This window comes from Cyprinodon tularosa, unplaced genomic scaffold, assembly GCF_016077235.1.
Source record: "Cyprinodon tularosa strain WSP-4 unplaced genomic scaffold, ASM1607723v1 ctg1409, whole genome shotgun sequence".
Lineage (NCBI taxonomy): Eukaryota > Metazoa > Chordata > Actinopteri > Cyprinodontiformes > Cyprinodontidae > Cyprinodon > Cyprinodon tularosa.
In genome coordinates, this window is record NW_024038231.1 from 19,210 (window position 1) to 37,750 (window position 18,541).

The window sequence follows — 18,541 nt, forward strand, 5'->3', positions numbered from 1 at the left end:
TCCATCCATCCGTCCGTCCATCCATCCATCCGTGCGTCCATCCATCCATCCGTCCGTCCGTCCATCCATCCATCCGTCCGTCCATCCGTCTATGCATCCATCCATCCATCCGTCAATCCATCCATCCATCCGTCAATCCATCCATCCATCCGTCCGTCCATCCATCCATCCGTGCGTCCATCCATCCATCCGTCCGTCCGTCCATCCATCCATCCATCCATCCGTCAATCCATCCATCCGTCCGTCCATCCATCCATCCGTGCGTCCATCCATCCATCCGTCCGTCCATCCATCCATCCATCCATCCATCCGTGCGTCCATCCGTCCATCCGTCCATCCATCCATCCGTCAATCCATCCATCCATCCATCCGTCCATCCATCCATCCATCCATCCGTGCGTCCATCCATCCATCCGTCCATCCATCCATCCATCCATCCATCCGTCAATCCATCCATCCATCCGTCCGTCCATCCATCCATCCGTGCGTCCATCCATCCATCCGTCCGTCCGTCCATCCATCCATCCATCCATCCATCCGTCCATCCATCCATCCGTGCGTCCATCCGTCCATCCGTCCATCCATCCATCCGTCCGTCCATCCATCCATCCATCCATCCATCCGTCAATCCATCCATCCGTCCATCCATCCATCCATCCGTCCGTCCGTCCATCCATCCATCCATCCATCCATCCATCCATCCGTCTGTCCGTCCATCCATCCGTGTGTCCATCCATCCGTCCGTCCGTCCATTCATCCATCCATCCATCCATCCGTCAATCCATCCATCCATCCATCCGTGCGTCCATCCGTCCATCCATCCATCCGTCCATCCATCCATCCATCCGTCAATCCATCCATCCATCCATCCGTCCGTCAATCCATCCATCCATCCATCCGTCCGTCCATCCCTCCATCCATCCATCCATCCATCCATCCATCCATCCATCCATCCATCCATCCATCCATCCATCCGTCCATCCATCCGTGTGTCCATCCATCCGTCCGTCCGTCCATTCATCCATCCATCCGTCAATCCATCCATCCATCCATCCATCCGTGCGTCCATCCGTCCATCCATCCATCCGTCCGTCCATCCATCCATCCATCCGTCCGTCCATCCCTCCATCCATCCATCCATCCATCCATCCATCCATCCATCCATCCATCCATCCATCCATCCATCCATCCATCCATCCATCCATCCATCCATCCATCCATCCATCCATCCATCCCATATATATTCCTGCAACATTAGGTTTGATAAAGATTTTTTATGCAACACTAAAATTGTCAAAGTGAAAACTCCGAACACCTAACAGGCTTAAAGTATTTGCTTATAAATGAGCTGTTTTATAGGGAAACAGTCAAGTGTAACCAGAAAACTTTCCCATAACAGCTTACTCTGTGCTCCAAGCAACAGCCCTTGAAAGACCCAACTAGGAAATTCCATCTTTTTGGCTTTTTAGTAAAACCATTTGAAAGATAATTCCATACTTTTAATAAAATGCTTTAAAACTATCCCATGGTTTATTTATTTCCAGTGTGATTGTGCCCAGTCTGGCTCACTCATCAGAGATATTCAGGATACTAGGGTGCCCTCCGTTTAGTTCCAACCAGACCTCCAGAGTTCCTGGCGGCAGTTTTTACAGTTTTGTGGCAGTTGTTAAGTAAGTTACTTTCATGTTTACCGTCTTAATAAGACTTTTTTTTTAAATATGCAATGCTGAAGAAAATTGTTTTTTTTTTCACACTAGCTACGCAGAAAGCAGCTGTTATTCGATCTGAGTAGTCAATCATGACTTCATATTTTATCTTCAACATATTTTATCTTCATGAAGCTCAGAACGCAAAATAGTTGGTGCTGTTTCTAAAACATGTAAAATATTACTCTAATTACATACTTTTATCAATATTAAATAACTCAACTTAAGACCTACCTTTCATTTTGCACTAACACTGACAATAACTGATATTATTGCTCAGAAGGAGAAGCATGGCAGCAGTCTGGACAATGGAGGAGGAGGGAGAGCTGCAAGGTGGAGGCACCTGCAAATAAATGCTTGTCAATTTAAAAAAAAAGTTTGGGGGAAATTTGATGGCCAAGAAGGTCATTTTTATCTCTAAATATTGATAAATGAGAGGGGAAAAAATTGACTCCAATAGAAACGGGACATTTTTCTTATCCACAGCATACACTGCAAAAAATATTGAAAATAAATAAGTAATTTTTTCTTAAAATAAATGCATTTTTTTCTTGAATTGCGGAGGTAAGTGAGACCCTAATTTACATTTAAACAAGTACAAATACTAATTTTATTGGCAAATCATTTTATTTACCGACTCAAATTAAGATTAAATACACTTTATCTAGAAATGTTCACAATTTCTAGACCATTTTTGAAGTGCATGGGCGCGTGCTTATCTCACTACCTCCCTGTTGTTCCTTATCTGGTAAAGCTTTAATCTAAAATCCATATTTCTATAAGTCACCGTAGATGTACAAAAGTCTCTGCCTTATTTATTTAATTGTTCTCGATCCACTATATCTATGATGACGCACTGTAAATGCCCCCATGCACCTTTTCCTTCTTTTCGTGTCTTCTTCTGACTATTGAGCAGATTTGACAAGTGAATGCCTTCTCTCTGAGATCAATAAAGTCTATCTTATCTTATCCTTTCTTATCTTATGCGATCTTCATCATTGCTGGTTCATTAGGGCTCATTTTTCTTATTAACCCAACTGGAAATACGAAGCGTTTCTATATTATTGTTATTGAACTGATTTAATATTTCAAACCTAAATGTCATATTAGCTGTAAACTCATCATAAAGCATGAAACAAAAGCTTGAAAACATCAGTTTGTCCATTAATCTAATTTTGTTTCACTTGGTGTTACTGCACTGGAAAAAAGTGCTGTTAGAAATAAGTTATTATTTTTTTTAATGAAGTATATTTGCCCTTAATTTGAGTAGGTAAATGAGATAGTTTGCCATGGAATGGGTATTTTTAGTCTTAAAGTAAGATAATTAGATAATATGCACTAGAAATAAGACATTGCAATTATTTTTAATTGCAATGGAATACATTGGCTCTCTCACCTCCTTAATCCAACAACAAATGCACTTATTTTAGCAAAAAAAAATGATCATCTAGATTTCGATTTTTTTGTAGTGTAGTTGGTGTGATCAATTTAGAGCTTCATAAATATTAGTTTAAGAACATTTCTTCTCATTGTGAGCTGATACACTGAAAGGGCACAATCACTTAGCTGAAGTTCAATTAAAGCCAAATAATTTAACGTTTGGACTTTCAGGGTCACAGATGCTTAGAGACAACTTGCTAAACAAATGTAACAAACATTGGAAGTTTCATAGAAACCAGCGAAAAGGCATCTAACTTTGCTTTGTTGCTGACAATAAACCACTGACTACCAGCCAGAGATCTTCAGCCACACACAGCATAACAGATGCTTCACATACATAACAGGCCTGAACTCATACTTTTGCTGTGAGGTACAAACTAATTATAGTCTCTCCAGCCAAAAGTCAAGCCTGAACAAACTCAGAACATTACTGTCGGTTTCCGTAGAGCCCTGCGGGGCAAACAAGCTGGCTGTTCAGCCAGCTTTGAGCTGCATACTGCCGGTCCCCTGAAAAAAAAAAGGAGAAGCTTTTGTTAGACCAGAGTAACGTCTTCTAAGGCACAGTTTCCCAACCTTTTTATGACTTGTGACCACTTCACAAACGACCTAGAAATAAGTAAAAATGTCTTGAAGTGTATTTACCCTTAATTTAAGCAGGTAAATAAGATGATTTGTCAATGGAATCAGTGTTTTTACTCTTAAAATAAGATAATAAAATAACATACAATTGAAAAAAGACAAAGCCATTTCAACCCCTATTTTAAATATAAATTGTCTCTCTAAAACAGACATGGCTGTGGCTTGATGCAAACATGTTTGTTATCTGTCAGAATTCTGAGATAAAGTCAGAATTCTGAAAAAAAGTTAACTGATTTTCACATTTTATTTCAGTTTAACATGTTAAACTGAAATAAAATGTAAAAATCAGTTAATTATTTTTTTTTTTCCAGTGGCCCTAATCCTCTTCCGTACATTTTATTCTTTCCATCTCAAGTAAAAAAAAAAAAAAAAAAAAACCCAACATAAATATGTTGCCTGGAAGATAGAAAGGAATCAAAAATAATTACAAAATAAAATAATATTATAAACTTGTATCTCCACTGAAAAAACAATTTAGAAATAAGTAAAAATGTCTTTAATTAAGTGTATTTACCCTTAATTTAAGCAGGTAAATAAGATGATTTGTCAATTGAATCAGTATTTTTACTCTTAAAATAAGATAATAAAATAACATACACTTAAAAAAAGACAAAGCCATTTCCCCCCCTATTTTAAATATAAATTGTCTTGTTCCACTAACATAGTGTCTCACTTATCTCCTCAATTTAAGAACAAATTCATTTATTTTAAGAAAAACTGACTTAGTTAGATTTCATTCTTTCCATCTGAAGTAAAAAAACAAAACAAAACAACATAAATATGTTGCCTGGAAGATAGAAAGGAATCAAAAATAATTACAAAATAAAATAATGTTATAAACTTGTATCTGCACTGAAAAAAGCAACCTAGAAATAAGTAAAAATGTCTTAAATTAAGTGTATTTAGCCTTAATTTGAGCAGGTAAATAAGATGATCTGCCAATGGAATGAGCATGTTTAATCCTAAAATAAGATAATCAGATAATATGCACATGAAATAGGACAATGCAATTGTTTTTTGTTTTTTTCTTATTTTAAATATAAATTGTCTCATTCCATTGGCAAAGTGACTCACTTATCGCCTCAATTACAACAAGTGCACTTTATGTAAGAAAGATTTACTTATCTAGATTTGGATTTTTTCCAGTGTGGGAACAAAATACAGAACATAAATCATAGTCAGACTGACTTAATTAGTTTTCATCCAGGCACCTGAGCTGCTTTGATGAGCTCCGACAGCTCAGTGTGAAAAACAGCTATCGACTTAGAAAACTGTTTTCTCATTTTGTGCACAAAGATGGCCAGATCTATCAAAGGTTTGCGTGTATAAAAACGTGAGCTATTTCACTGCGCTCGCTAAAAAATGTACAAACTGATCTATCAACAGCGTGCTAAAAGCATTTGGTCTTTAAAACGTGCTAAATAGCGCCTCTTATCAATTTAGTACTTTTCCTGCTATGAATATGCAATATGGGGCGTTTACACGCAAAAGTGCGTCTTGTGGGAGGAGAACATGTAAATATAATAATTTAGCACTCGCAAAGTGATTTATCAAACCTGAAAGCAATTTTGCTAACGGTATCTGACTCTATATTTAACACGTTTCAAAAGAAGGTGCAAATGGTCTGTATGCGTAATTGCGCACACATGGCAGCAGTTATTGTCGCAAGAAGGAGACATCGAAATGAAGCAAGGAGACGCAGAGAACGCATTTTTTCACTCCGTGTGAATATTTTTGGAATGAACGAGGAAACGATCATCAAAACATATCGTTTATCCAGCATTGCCATTTTGGAGCTGTTAGGGGAACAAATGGATTTGGAGCCAGCCACAAGGAGGACCCACGCAATATCAGATATCACAAAACTCCTTGCAACATTGGATCTCCCAATCTCGTTTTTCAGAAGTGCTGTCCGACGTTCTAAATGCCATGTCGCCCTGACGCCCTACCGGAGAACCCCGACCTCTGCGCCTGTGGAGCAACATGCCAATGCTGCGGGGATGCGTTACGCGCAGTAATCTCATCCACAGTCACTTCTTGTGAGCCATTTGGTATGTGCATTTTTCTACAGGCCAATACAAAACACCTGTTTTTTTTTACTGCAGTGAAGCAGAAATTCAGCCACATACCACCTTAGGGAATAAAGGTCGACAAAGTTATATATATATATATCTATATATATATATATATATATATATATATATATATATATATATATATATTTTTTTTTGGAGGGGGTGGGGGTGTCACTGTAAGATTTAAATTTCTCAATGCACTAGTTTGCACAAACTACAAACTACTTTGCCGCAAACCACAAAACCTGCAAAACCATCATTTAAATAGGGCGTCTCCAACAGTTTTGCACCTGCCACCAGTTACGCAATCACTCTTGTTAAATCACCCGCAAACCATGGTTCAGCCCATCGCGCAAAATTCCAGTTTGCGAGCGCAAATTACTGCACGCAAAATTGGATCTTGATAAATCCGGCCCATAGAGTATAGAAAATGACATTTTGTTCCGTTCAGCTCTCAAGACATTTCCATTTCTTAAAGTGCAGCAGTGATAAAATTCTAAACATGGTGATCAAATGTAAACATAGGACTGACATATGGTTTACAGTTTGTTTTTTTTTAATTCAACATTCAGCAGTCGAATGGCAGTGGGGAAGAAGCTGTTTTGGAAACTGCTGGTCCTGCAATGTGTGTGTTTTCTCAGTTATTTCTAGTTCTACCACTGTGTCTCATCAAACTGCTTCTGACTAAAGAACAACAAGTGTTAGCCCATTAACTCCATTCATCTAGTGAATCATTAAAGTGTAATAAACATATGTGTAAAATCCCTGAAGTTGGATCAGCACGAATTGAACAGCATCTCCCTCTCTTATCATCCATGTTTGTTTTTATATTTAGCTGAAAATATGCAGTATAAAGTCAGAGTAAAAAAAAACCCTCATCAATCCAACTGTTAATGTATGAGTAATTGCCCAAATAAACCAAATATCTATTGCTGCCACAATTAGTCAACGTATTGATATGATGACGATGATATTCTTCAGTTTTCCTTTTCCGTCTACGGCTTTTTTTATTTTGCTCTGAGCAAACGGCTCATCTGAGTTCAGTGCAGCTCCGGTGTTCTGTCAGACCAGCATACCCATAGTCAATACCCGTTTATCTCTTTAGTTTTGTACGAAAAATAAACTTTAAACTACCTCAACGGGCGTGTATCCCTTTAATGTACAAAAAAACAATTTAATTACTTGCCTTTTGTTGTTTTGTGAAGCATATAGCGATTACTCCTTAAAATGTTTTCTTTTTGTACATGACTAAACAGATAAACGCATATGTGACGTCTTGTGCAGGTGTATTGACAATAGGCATTCCGGTCTGAAGAGGTATGCTCAAACTGACAGTGCAGCTCCAGGTCATTCTACATAGCAATCCATTCTTTCGGCTTTATCTTTCACCTTTGGAGTTTAACTCCTTTGATATTGATTTATTTTTCATATGCAGAATGAACGTTGAACGTCGCCATGCATGCACGCACTGCAAAAAATCTAAATCTAAATAAGTCATGTTTTTCTTAAAATAAGTGCATTTGTTCTTGAATTGAGGAGGTAGAAGAGACATTCTGCCAATGGAACAAGACAATTTACACTTAAAAAAAACAAAAACACAATTGCATCGTCTTATTTCAATTGCATATTATCTAATTATCGTATTTTAAGGGTAAAATTACTTATTCCATTGGCAAACAATCTCATTTACCTACTCAGATTAAGGGTGAATACACTTAATTTAGGAAAGTTTTACCTTTTTCTAGATCGTTTTTGCAGTGCATTTATAGTAATTTTTTATGCTTTTGAGACGCCACCAGACTGAGACAGAGGGTTTATTGTATGAGCGAACACAGACACAGTATGAATGGCTTCACATTCCAGTGTAATTAGTGGAAAGATTAGACATTAGAAAATTTGTTGTTGGTGGCAGCTCTACAAATATCTCCAAACATTATGCATTCATCTTAACTGCCTAACAATTGTGTTCACCTTCTGAGATTTAACCAGCAACCTTGAAAAATGGAAAAAGAGAAGGAGGATTTAAAGGAAAAGTCCAGTCAGCAAGGAATGATCAATGGATAATTATCTAAACCTAAAACTATTACTCTTAATTAAAAACATTTATCATTCATTGAGTATGTAATAATTTCATATTCAAAGTACTTTGAGAAGTTTGAATTTTGAATATGACCAGACTTCTCCTTTACAAAAAGACTCATTTATTCAGAGTTTAAATCTGTAAGTGGTGAACCTGTTTTCTCTCACTCAGACTCGTACCTGTAAGAGACGAGCCAGCAGCAGTGTGCACAAAACTGTCCATCTGCAGCAAACACTTCAGCGTCTCCATCATGTGCTCCAGCCGCAGAGTGTGCAGCCTGTTGTGACTCAAAGAGGTCCTGCTGTCCACTTCACTCATGCTGGTCTTTAGAGCCACAGAAGCGCACTGGAGGACAGTCATTCCTGAAGGTCAATAAAAGAACTGATTACTGAACATAATGAAATTATCTGTGGTCTAAGCCTGCTTTGCTGCAGAACTCTGGCAAAGAAACACATTCAGTCGGGAAAAACAAAAACAGATTTATCGTCACTAAGGAATTTACTCCATAAGAACCATAATTATATTTTAAAAGGGAAATCAGTAACAATTTCTATCACTATGCAGATGATGCTGTGTTATTCATCAAACCAGCTCACTTTAAGGAATAGTACACCCAAAACATGATTAGCCTTCATTTTCTACTCACCCCCATGCTGAACAACACTCTGGAGTACTTTTTTGATTTCTCAAATGCATCTGGAGATCTGGGAGGCTTCTTGCTGTCTGCTGACATTCAAATAATGGAGGTCTATGGCGCCCGAGGCAGAAAGGTCCATAAAAGTCCACAAAAAACGTGTCAATATTCCTCCATACTGCTCGTCCAATGTATTCCGAGTGTCCTGAGTGGGTAGCGTCCATAATTTACTCGAAACGAAGTCATTTAGAATGTTTTTAGAGCCTAAACAGTAGTGTATAGGATTTCCTGAAAGCGCGTTCACGAGTCTACGGAAACAGCGGCAGACCAAACCAGATGAAAGTGCGCATTCAGCGTCTGCTCTGCCGATAATGCAAGCGTAGAAGAAGAAATGTGCTGTTTACCTGTGCAAAGAAAGAAACAATGAAAGAAAAATGTCTGAGGACTTCAGTGTTGAGGAAGAGCATGAGTTCTTTGCCGAGCTGAATACGCACTTTCATCTGGTTTGGTCTGCCGCGGTTTCCGTAGACTCGTGAACGCGCTTTTAGGAAATCCTATACACTACTGTTTATGCTCTAAAAACATTCTAAATGACTTCATTTCGAGTAAATTCTGGATGCTACCCACTCAGGACACTTGGAATACATTGGACGAGCAGTATGGAGGAATATTGACACGTTTTTTGTGGACTTTTATGGACCTTTCTGCCTCGGGCACTATAGACCTCCATTATTTGAATGTCAGCAGACAGCAAGAAGCCTCCCAGATCTCCAGATGCATTTGAGATATCAAAAAAGTACTCCAGGGTGTTGTTCAGCATGGGGGTGAGTAGAAAATGAAGGCTAATCATGTTTTGGGTGTACTATTCCTTTAAACTCTTAAGTTTTGTTTTACTGCTTTCTAAATTTGGAAATCATCTGCCATTATTTTTAAATTCTGCAGTTCCATCATACAGTTTATCCTTATTTCACTTATCAAAAAAATAGTGATATAAACAAGACTTTACCAGAGTTATCAGTGGCTTCCACATCAATATACAATCCATTCATCATCTGTTGTTTTAAAACCTGGGAGGAAAAAAAAAAAGAAATATGGAAGCTTTATAAAGGAAAAGCAGTTTTCCTATTACTACTACTGTAAGGAGGTAAATAAAAATGCAGGTTAGTTAAAGGTGTAGAGGACACTCTTTTATTTCCCGGTGGATCATCTTTGGTCCTCCTAACTGTCAATCATTCTGGTCATATGTTTACATCAGGCTGTCCAACGTGCTCGTCCTATGTCCTTTTCTGCGCAGGCGCATATCTACGGTTTCAGACAGTCATTGAAGCTCACCCTTCTCACCGCGGTTCTTTGAAAATGGCCGAGGGTCGAAAAGATAGGCCTCAGAAGAGGCAGATAGATCCCAGAATGCTTTGCACGGAGAGCTCACTTTTCGAGACATTATGGGATTTGCTGTCAAAGTGGCCCGCTGTCCTTTTCCGGCGGCAACTGATAACAAAGATGGCGCAGGCATCGCTCAGTGGAAGAGGAGGTATGTGACCAACAGGGAGTAAAAAGCAGTGATCATCTGTCCCAACGGTAAGTTACCTGAGCTTGCCATAAAGTCCGCGAAAGTAAAAGGGCACTGTCGTAAATATGCTCAGCTGTTGGTTTCTCCGTCAAGCCAGGCGCGGTTGTTTTGAGCTTAGCAGACAGGCGAACGCAACGAATCACCATGTTTACTGCGGTGAGTGACTATTTTGTTCCAATTTTTGAGTTTGAAAATTTAGCATGTTGTCATACATTATTTGTTATGCATGTGTCTAAATAACAAAGATTGTAGTTAGCCAAGTTCTCGCCATAAAGCAAGACCGACTCTGCGATGCATGAGACTTCTGAGCCTGTGGGTGCGGGCCGAGGGCTCCTGCAATTGCAAGTACGGTATTTCCCCTACAGACCACCAGGGCGGCCCAGAAAACCTTTGTTCGACCTGAAATGACACATTTAATCATCCAAAACGTTATGGAACACATTAACTGAAAAATGTTGCATAGTATGGCTTTAATGAACGATGAGAACAGTAACTTTTAAACAGAGCATGCATGAAGAGAAACGGGCTTGTGCACGCTCTCACATGCGTTTAATAGGCGTTCCCTCTCAGGAGCGGGTACAGGGTTGTACATGTGCATAAGTGGAAAGGACAGGTCTTTTAAAAAAAAAAAATCGCAAAAATCCTCCACAATACCTTTAAGTTAGAAAGCATGTTTTTTTTTTTTTCCAAAGGTGTGACAAAGGATTCTAAAACAAGAGAAAGCTTTTACTGCTCTGAAAAGAAGATCTACCAAAATCTGTTTTTGGTCAAAGACTTTGGGAAGACAGAACTTCCTAAGTCCAACACAAGATTTCTATACCTCCTTTAAAAAATGTTGATGTTTTTATAGATTTAGATTTCTTAGATTGTAAAGTCAAATACTCTTTTATTGTTTAATTTAAGTACAAACTTTCAATCTGACTGTTCCAGGACAGCAGGGAGCAGAATGGAGCACCTTGTACTGCAGCTTTGCGTGTGCCATGCATGTATGCTTGCAAAGAAAAAACAAAACAAAACAGTTTCCTTGTGGAAGAAAATACTAGAAACCTAGTTTTACTCTGTATGCATTTATATCCCTTAATTCTTCTCAGTGCTGATCAAAAGTACAGCTCAAAGCTATATGAAGTGCATTACAGGTGAGGTGAAAATCTCCTTTCTGTCAATATTCTGTGTGTTACTTGGATAGTGATCAGAAAAGATTCAGTCACGCTGAATAGGGGGTTTTCAGGTGACGTCACGCTCACGTGACTACTCAGCGGGTCCGCCATATTGGGTGGCAGTCGTTTCGCACCGTTGACCCTGCATTGTATGACGCCTTAGGCAGTATTGACAGTGAAAAATGGTGAAAACGTGTTTAATTGTTGGTTGCACGGCCCGTGGAGGTGGAGATCAACGCTCTTTCTATCGCATACCAGCCGTAATCGTGAATCAATGTGAAAAAACAAAACAGCTATCTGAACAACGCCGTCATCTATGGCTGACACGGATATCCAGGTCCGATTTGGACGGTGTTAAGCTGGAACACGCCAGAGTCTGCAGTGCTCACTTTGTCACAGGTAATTAACTGTCAAGCATTTAAAACATGTAAGAATATATTAATAATAGGGCTTGGGCGTCATGACGTATTACTTTCCGTGGCCGCAATGTTGACTGCCTCCGCCGCCGCTACTCAGACTACTGCCTATGACTACCGCGTACTGGACTCCCTCTCTCAGCCGTGTTTTAATTTGATTAATTTCGCCTTTACTTGATTTCAACCAGCGGGAAAAGGCTCAAATATGTGAGAAACCCGGAGGGTTTAGGGAGGTTTGGCAGTTAACGTTACTAACCAAACCTTTGAAACACATAGCAGCTAGTTAAAAGTACATTACATGCCTGAGTGGTTGTTAGCACTAACGGTTAACACTGTTTGCTGGCTTTATGAGCTGCAGCTACTGAACCCATCCATTCGTAAACTGCACATGAGATAAATAATTAAAGCCGCGAGCGGCGTCGATCGGCCCTGCAGCGTTCGCGCACCACCGGCCGCTAGCCACCTAGCATAGCGAGCCCTGCGTTGGATTGTTTACATTTTTACCATCTTATTAAAACTCACCCGTCCACGTATGATGGCGATTTCCTTCATGTACATCACTTCGACATCTCGTACCCAACCAGATGTGAGCTGGTTGTGAGCCTCTAGACCCTTGTACGCTCTCATTTCCTCAAGAGTGTGCAGAGGGTTTTCACTGAACACCAGGTAATGAACTATGTCGCCGTGCTCTACATTTGGCCAATCATCTGGATTACTGCTAAACAAGGCACCGTGGAGGGCATAGGGGTCCATATGGTCGATCATGGAGCATTTCCTCAGATATGTTCCATGATCTGGTGTCTCTAGCGTGCTGGCGTACTTATCCATTCGCGACATGATATATATGATATACGATAATATGCCACCCATGGCGGACCGGAAGCTGGCCAGTGACGTCACTGAAAACCCCCTATTGAGATCCGGTAAAATAAGTATCTCAAATCTGCCTGAAATCCAACCTTCCTTATGATGAAGGTGAATCCAATTTCCTATTTCTTTGATCCAAAATGGTCCCCGGCTCCTAAATGTTTGGACCATTGCTCACAACAAGTTACACATGTGCACACAATTTCACAATCCTTGTTTAAAGAAGGGTTTGAATCTATGCAACGAAGTGGGAGGGATTAGGTAAACTCAAAAAAACATAATCTGACCTCTAGCACTCTTATATAGCCATTTTCAGCACTCAAGTGGAGGCAGGACTTCCCCAGGTTGTTTCTCTGGTTAATGTTTGCTCCCAGCTGGATCAAATCTGCCACAATAAGGTGCTGGTTGTGATTTGCAGCGTAGAGGAGGGCAGTCTGTGAATACAAAGTGTGAGCAGTTTGTTAACACAGTGTGCAGGTTGTATTCAATCTCTTTTTTTGTTTATTTTTTGAAAATCAATCAAAAAAAAAGATCTGGGATTTTCATTCATCCTCGCTTCAACATACTAGACTCCAGTATAGACAGATTAGCAGAACATGCCTCCATAATATGCTGGTGAAGATTCTCAGTCATCCAGGTCATAGTCATTCCAAAAAAGAAAGAAAAAAAATAATCAATTGGACTTTTATTTCCAAGTTTGAAGACGTTTTGCTTCCCATCCAGGAAGTTTGTCAGAAATAGTGTTGAATTGCTTTATACAGTAGCCCCACAAAGCCTTGGTTTTGCTTAGACAACATGCTAATTGAAATCTGTTCCCCTGTAAATACAGGCAATGAAGAAAATTATGGACAACAGTGAGCATCCTCTTCAGAAGATTTTTAAACAGCAGTGTCTTCAGTCAGAGGCTTCTCTAGATCCGGTGCAAGACAGACCTCTACAGAAGATCCTTCCTGCCTACAGCTACCAACACCTGTTTAAAAACTAACCTATGAGTTACTGCAACATTTAATTTCCCTTTGGGATTGATTAAGTACTTTGGGTTGAATTTGAAGGACCTCTTTAGAGATGGACGGATCAATAGTTTTCCATCGGCTTGATTATCTTTTTTAGATCACAGCATGATGTGTTGCCTCTTAAAACCTCTCCTGGTGTCAGACAGGTTCTATTCAAGTGATTTGGTTCAAATATCTTGTTTACCATTGGTTATTAAAGTTTACTTTTTGTCTTAACACATATCTAATATTGATTCTTGTTGATTATTTGAAAATGTGACACAAGGTTCAAACAATAAGATATTTGTAATTCTATGAAATCTAAGCTGTAATACTGTCGTTTAACACCTTTACCGATTTAAGATGATTGATTTTGGTGGCCAAAGCCATAGAATAACATTATTTTAGATGTAAGTTTGCTAAATGAATGAGTTTAATGATAGATTGCTGTGTGGTTGTGCCGTACCATTCCACTGGAGTCTTTCAGGTCCAGGCTGTTGATGACAGCCATTCTCGTGGCGATGGCGTACGCCTGCGCTCTCTTTCCCACACACACCACCCTATGCAGGAGTCTGGAGGGAGAAGCACAGACAAACCAGAAAAGAATGAATATTGTTTCATGAATCAAAAGTGATTGGTCTAAAAATTGACTACAATGCATTTTCTGCTGGCGATGCTAAAAAGGCGGCTGCTACGATGAGTCAAGTGTTGCCTGCAATTCAGTTATTTCATTTTTTATTTCTTGCTCACCGAGTTTAATATCGCTTTGAGGACAGAAATACACCTAAGGTTGACTCTGACTCAACCACAACTTATTTGAAATGGAAAAATCGAAATCTAGATTAAATAAATGCATTTGTTCTTGGATTGAGGAGTTAAAAGAGACATTTTGCCAATGGAACAAAACAATTTACGCTTAAAATAAGAAAACACAATTGAATTGTTTTATTTCGAGTGCTTGTTATCTAATTAGCTTATTTTAAGAAAAACACTCTTTTTATTTGCAAACTATCTCATTTACCTACTCAAATTAAGGGTAAATACACTTTAATATTTTACATTTCTGGATCATTTTTCCAGTGTACACTTATTAAGCTCTATTGGTACTCAGCTAGCACTGGAAACTCCCCTCAATTGCCTTCAGGGCTGGACTGGGAGATTTTTTCAGGCCAGGAATCAGTCGTGTAAGCAGGCCAGGGTGACACGATTTCTGTGGTAGTAAAATAAAATAGGGCTGCGGTCTGTTTTGCGTTGTGAGGACCCAACTAAAAAAAAGAAAAAAAGCTTTTATCAACCAAAAAATAAGTTTTTATACTTGTTGGTATAAAAACAGACTGGGATCAGCTGGTGTTCACACTGAGCTATCAGAGCTCATCAAAGCAGCTCAGGTGTCTGGATGAAAACAAAGTAAAATGAATTTAATTCAGTCTGATTATGATTTTTGTTCCCAATTCAGCAACTTTAAATATGATTATAGGGCAGCTTATTTTTTTATAAATACAGGTTTATAATATGATTTTATTTTGTATTTATTTCCATTTCTTACTAACTTCCAGGCAACATATTTATGTTTTTTTTTTATTTTAGAAGGAATGCATACATTTATAAGAATTAAATACTTAAAAGTTAAAAGTCTTTATCTCAGTTACTGTACGTTCCGCTTTTAGACAATCATCAATTCTCTTGAATGAGAGGGAGACTCATGGTACGAAAAAATACCCAAGGTGGGAAAAAAGGCTGGGAAACACTGATCTAGAAAGACCTACTTTAATTTCTAAGGTTGGAATATACAGTAACTTTACCGCTGTAATTGCAATAGTACTAAGATAATAAAGGTTTTACATATTTAAGTAGTGCCAAAGTACTAAGTAGTGACTTAAAAAAAAAAAGAGAGAAAGAGAGACGCAGGCCAGCACTTCGGGAATATCCCGGTTCTCACTATGGCAAGTCTGGGCATAGGTGTCTCTATTTATAGAGGAGAAGCAAGTACAAGCAAGTACAGACTAATACTGTTGCAAGTAAAGATGACTTTTAGAAAAAAGAGGAATTTTGATCTATATCCTTAGATGTATGATGAAAATACAAATTTTTCTGCTAAAAAATAAGAATGAAACACAAAACAATGAGTCAGTAGGAGAGAGAGATAGAGAGGGAAAAAAACACAGGAAACAGTGAAAATGTATGAATTTTCACAAACAAAAAAAGGTTAAAGTTGTGATCATATAATATTATTTTCCAATAGTGAGAAACCTCAGCAAAGTTATAAAGGTGTATAATATGTAGTCCACTTGCCCCAAAACCCATTTAAAATACAGGCAACAGTCATTTTTCTGATATATATATATATATATATATATATATATATATATATATATATATATATATATATATATATATATATATATATATATATATATATATATATATATATATACATATACAGAGAGAGAGAGAGAGAGAGAGAGATATGCATTAGGTATATGAAATATTCTTTCTTTAAATAAGGGGGCGTTAGAACTCCCCCCTACCCCAACATAAAATGGTTTGACCAGGACAACGGCGGGCTGGAACTTTTAAAGTTGTTTTCGCTGCAAACTAAGAATGTCAGGTTTTCAGAAGTCCAGTGCCAGTTGACACCAAAAGCTTGAGGGATTTTATACGGATCAGGAAGAGAATTGCAGAAGAATGATGCCCATTCAGAGCCAGGTAAGAAGCAATGCGTTTGTGATTTTAAAGTATAGCATCCGCTAGTTAGTGTGAGGGGGAATAGTCATTTTCTTTTACAGAAATACTGGAGCTTAGCACCCAAAGAGCAGAAAGATGGCAGAGGTCTAGGTACAATGTGAAAGACAGAGTGGAGCAGGAGAGTCAGCTGAGGCGGGGAGCTTGGTTGACCGAGAGAAAGGGGGAGAGTGTGTTTTAGGAGGAGACAGTGCAGACAGTGCAGGTGGAGGAACTTTCTGCTCAATGGGAGAGTCTGAGCATAGTGGCTCAGAGACGGATCACGCCATTATTTTCAGTGATCCTGCGCTGCAGCCAACAGAAAAGACTGATTCTGATAGAATGAATGTTGTGTGTTTAATGGCAAAAGAAACTCTTTCACAGACACAGCCAATGAATTGCCAGCAGATTTAGAGGGCAGAGAATCCCTAAAGTACCTAACATATTCTAACTTCCACAAGGGAAGGGAAAATTTTGTTAGAGACTGGATGATGTCAGCGGGTCAAAAAAGTTCTCCTATGAAGTAGAGAAAATATCAACTGTGCACTATATTCAATATATGGGATGAAAATATCCAACAAAATACAGAAAGTTATGAAAGATTTCCAGGCAGTGGCGCCACCAGGGGGCAGCCAGGGCCACCCTGTGCAATGCCCTGGTCGCCCCACTCGCCAGTGTAAATTGTAGTAGCATCAGTTTAGCATTTCATCCCATTATGCACAGCCAGTGATATTTACTTAAGTCTGTATGATTTCCAGAGATGGGAAGTAACCAAGTACAAATACTTAGTTACTGTACTCAAGTAGATTTTTCTGATATTTTTACTTTACTTTACCACTTATTTTTATGGAGACTTTTTACTTCTACTCCTTACATTTTTACACAAATATCTGTACTTTCTACTCCTTACATTTTAAAAAATTGGCTCGTTACTTTAGTTTGGAATCATTTCAATGGAGTTACCGTTATTATTTTTCACGTCATCAATACCAAATTCGATCTAATTGGATGGGAATCTACGTTGCATTTGACGCACCACTACAAGATGAATCGACAGATTCTGCGGTATTCATTGGCGGCAAATCATTGCAGCTTGGTGGCGGCTTTTAACAGGGTGTTCTCCCTAAGGCAAGGCAAGGCAATTTTATGTTTTATAGCACAATTCAGTAAATGGGCAATTAAAAGTGTTTTACATGAATTAGATAATGAAATTGAAGACAAATAAAAGCAGAATAAACATGTTAAAAGTTAGGAAAGAATATAAAACAGTTGGATCACAACTTTAAACTAATAAAACATGAGTTAGCAGTTTATATTATAACAGTCAAAAGCAGCTCTTCTGTAACTTCAAAGAACTTAAGGCTTTCAGCTCTTTTCCAGTCTTCTGGGAGTTTGTTGGTTCTAGTTCTGGGTGAATAGAGTAGGCTGGAACTAGAAGACCTGAGTGGTCTGGGAGGTTGATCCACTGACAACAGACCTGTTATGGATGAGGTGCTGATCTATTCAGTGATTTCTAGACTAACAGAAGGGTTTTAAGGTCTATTGTCTGAGCTACAGGGAGCCAGTGGAAGGACTTCAGAACCGGGCTGATGTGCTCTACTTTCTTGGTTCTAGTGAGGACTCAGGCAGCAGAGTTCTAGATCAGCTGCAGGTCTGATGAACTTTTTAGGCAAACCAACGAACCAATCAATTCTACTAAAGATAAATGCATGAATGAGTTTTTTTTTTTTTTAGATCCTGTTTGGAGTCCTTTAGCCCTGGAGATGTTCTTCAGGTTGACTTAGTATCTGCCTTTATGAGCCACCGAAGGTTCAGGTCCGAATCCATCATGACACCAAGGTTTCAGGAATAATCAGTGGTTTCTAGCTGGAGTAGCTGAAGCTAACTCTAGATCTCTCCTCCTTTGGTCTGAGAGTTATTACCTCAGTTTGGTTTTTCCTCAATTGTAGTAAGAATAATGATCTGTTCTAAGCATCTAACCAACACTCTGATAGGTTCATAGTCATCTGGTGACATTGGGATGTAAAGCTGTGTGTCGTCTGCATAGTTATGGTAACTGATCTTGTTTGCTATAATCGGAGCTTAACCTGACTCCGCCAGATGGATTTGCTCTGCATATCCATCTGGAAACCTTCCGTTGAAGTAATTTTGGGAAGGGGCGAAAATACTGGTTAGCTGATTGGCCTATGTTGGTGATAGACGGGCCAAATAAACCAATAAGATCAACGAAGCATATGACGTACT

The 18,541-nt window shown here is 38.9% G+C and overlaps 1 protein-coding gene across 1 annotated transcript; it reads right to left on the reverse strand.

The window, feature by feature from the left end:
• Window positions 1-3,202: 3,202 nt before the first annotated feature.
• LOC119778970 (NF-kappa-B inhibitor zeta-like) lies at window positions 3,203-14,296 on the reverse strand. The gene is made up of 5 exons (XM_038278432.1): window positions 14,043-14,296; window positions 12,872-13,018; window positions 9,581-9,641; window positions 8,120-8,302; window positions 3,203-3,653 (listed from the first exon to the last, which is right to left on the reverse strand). Exons 1-5 carry the CDS (start codon window positions 14,235-14,237, stop codon window positions 3,574-3,576), a joined length of 666 nt encoding a protein of 221 aa, XP_038134360.1. The 5' UTR covers window positions 14,238-14,296; the 3' UTR covers window positions 3,203-3,573.
• Between the last annotated feature and the right edge of the window lie 4,245 nt (window positions 14,297-18,541).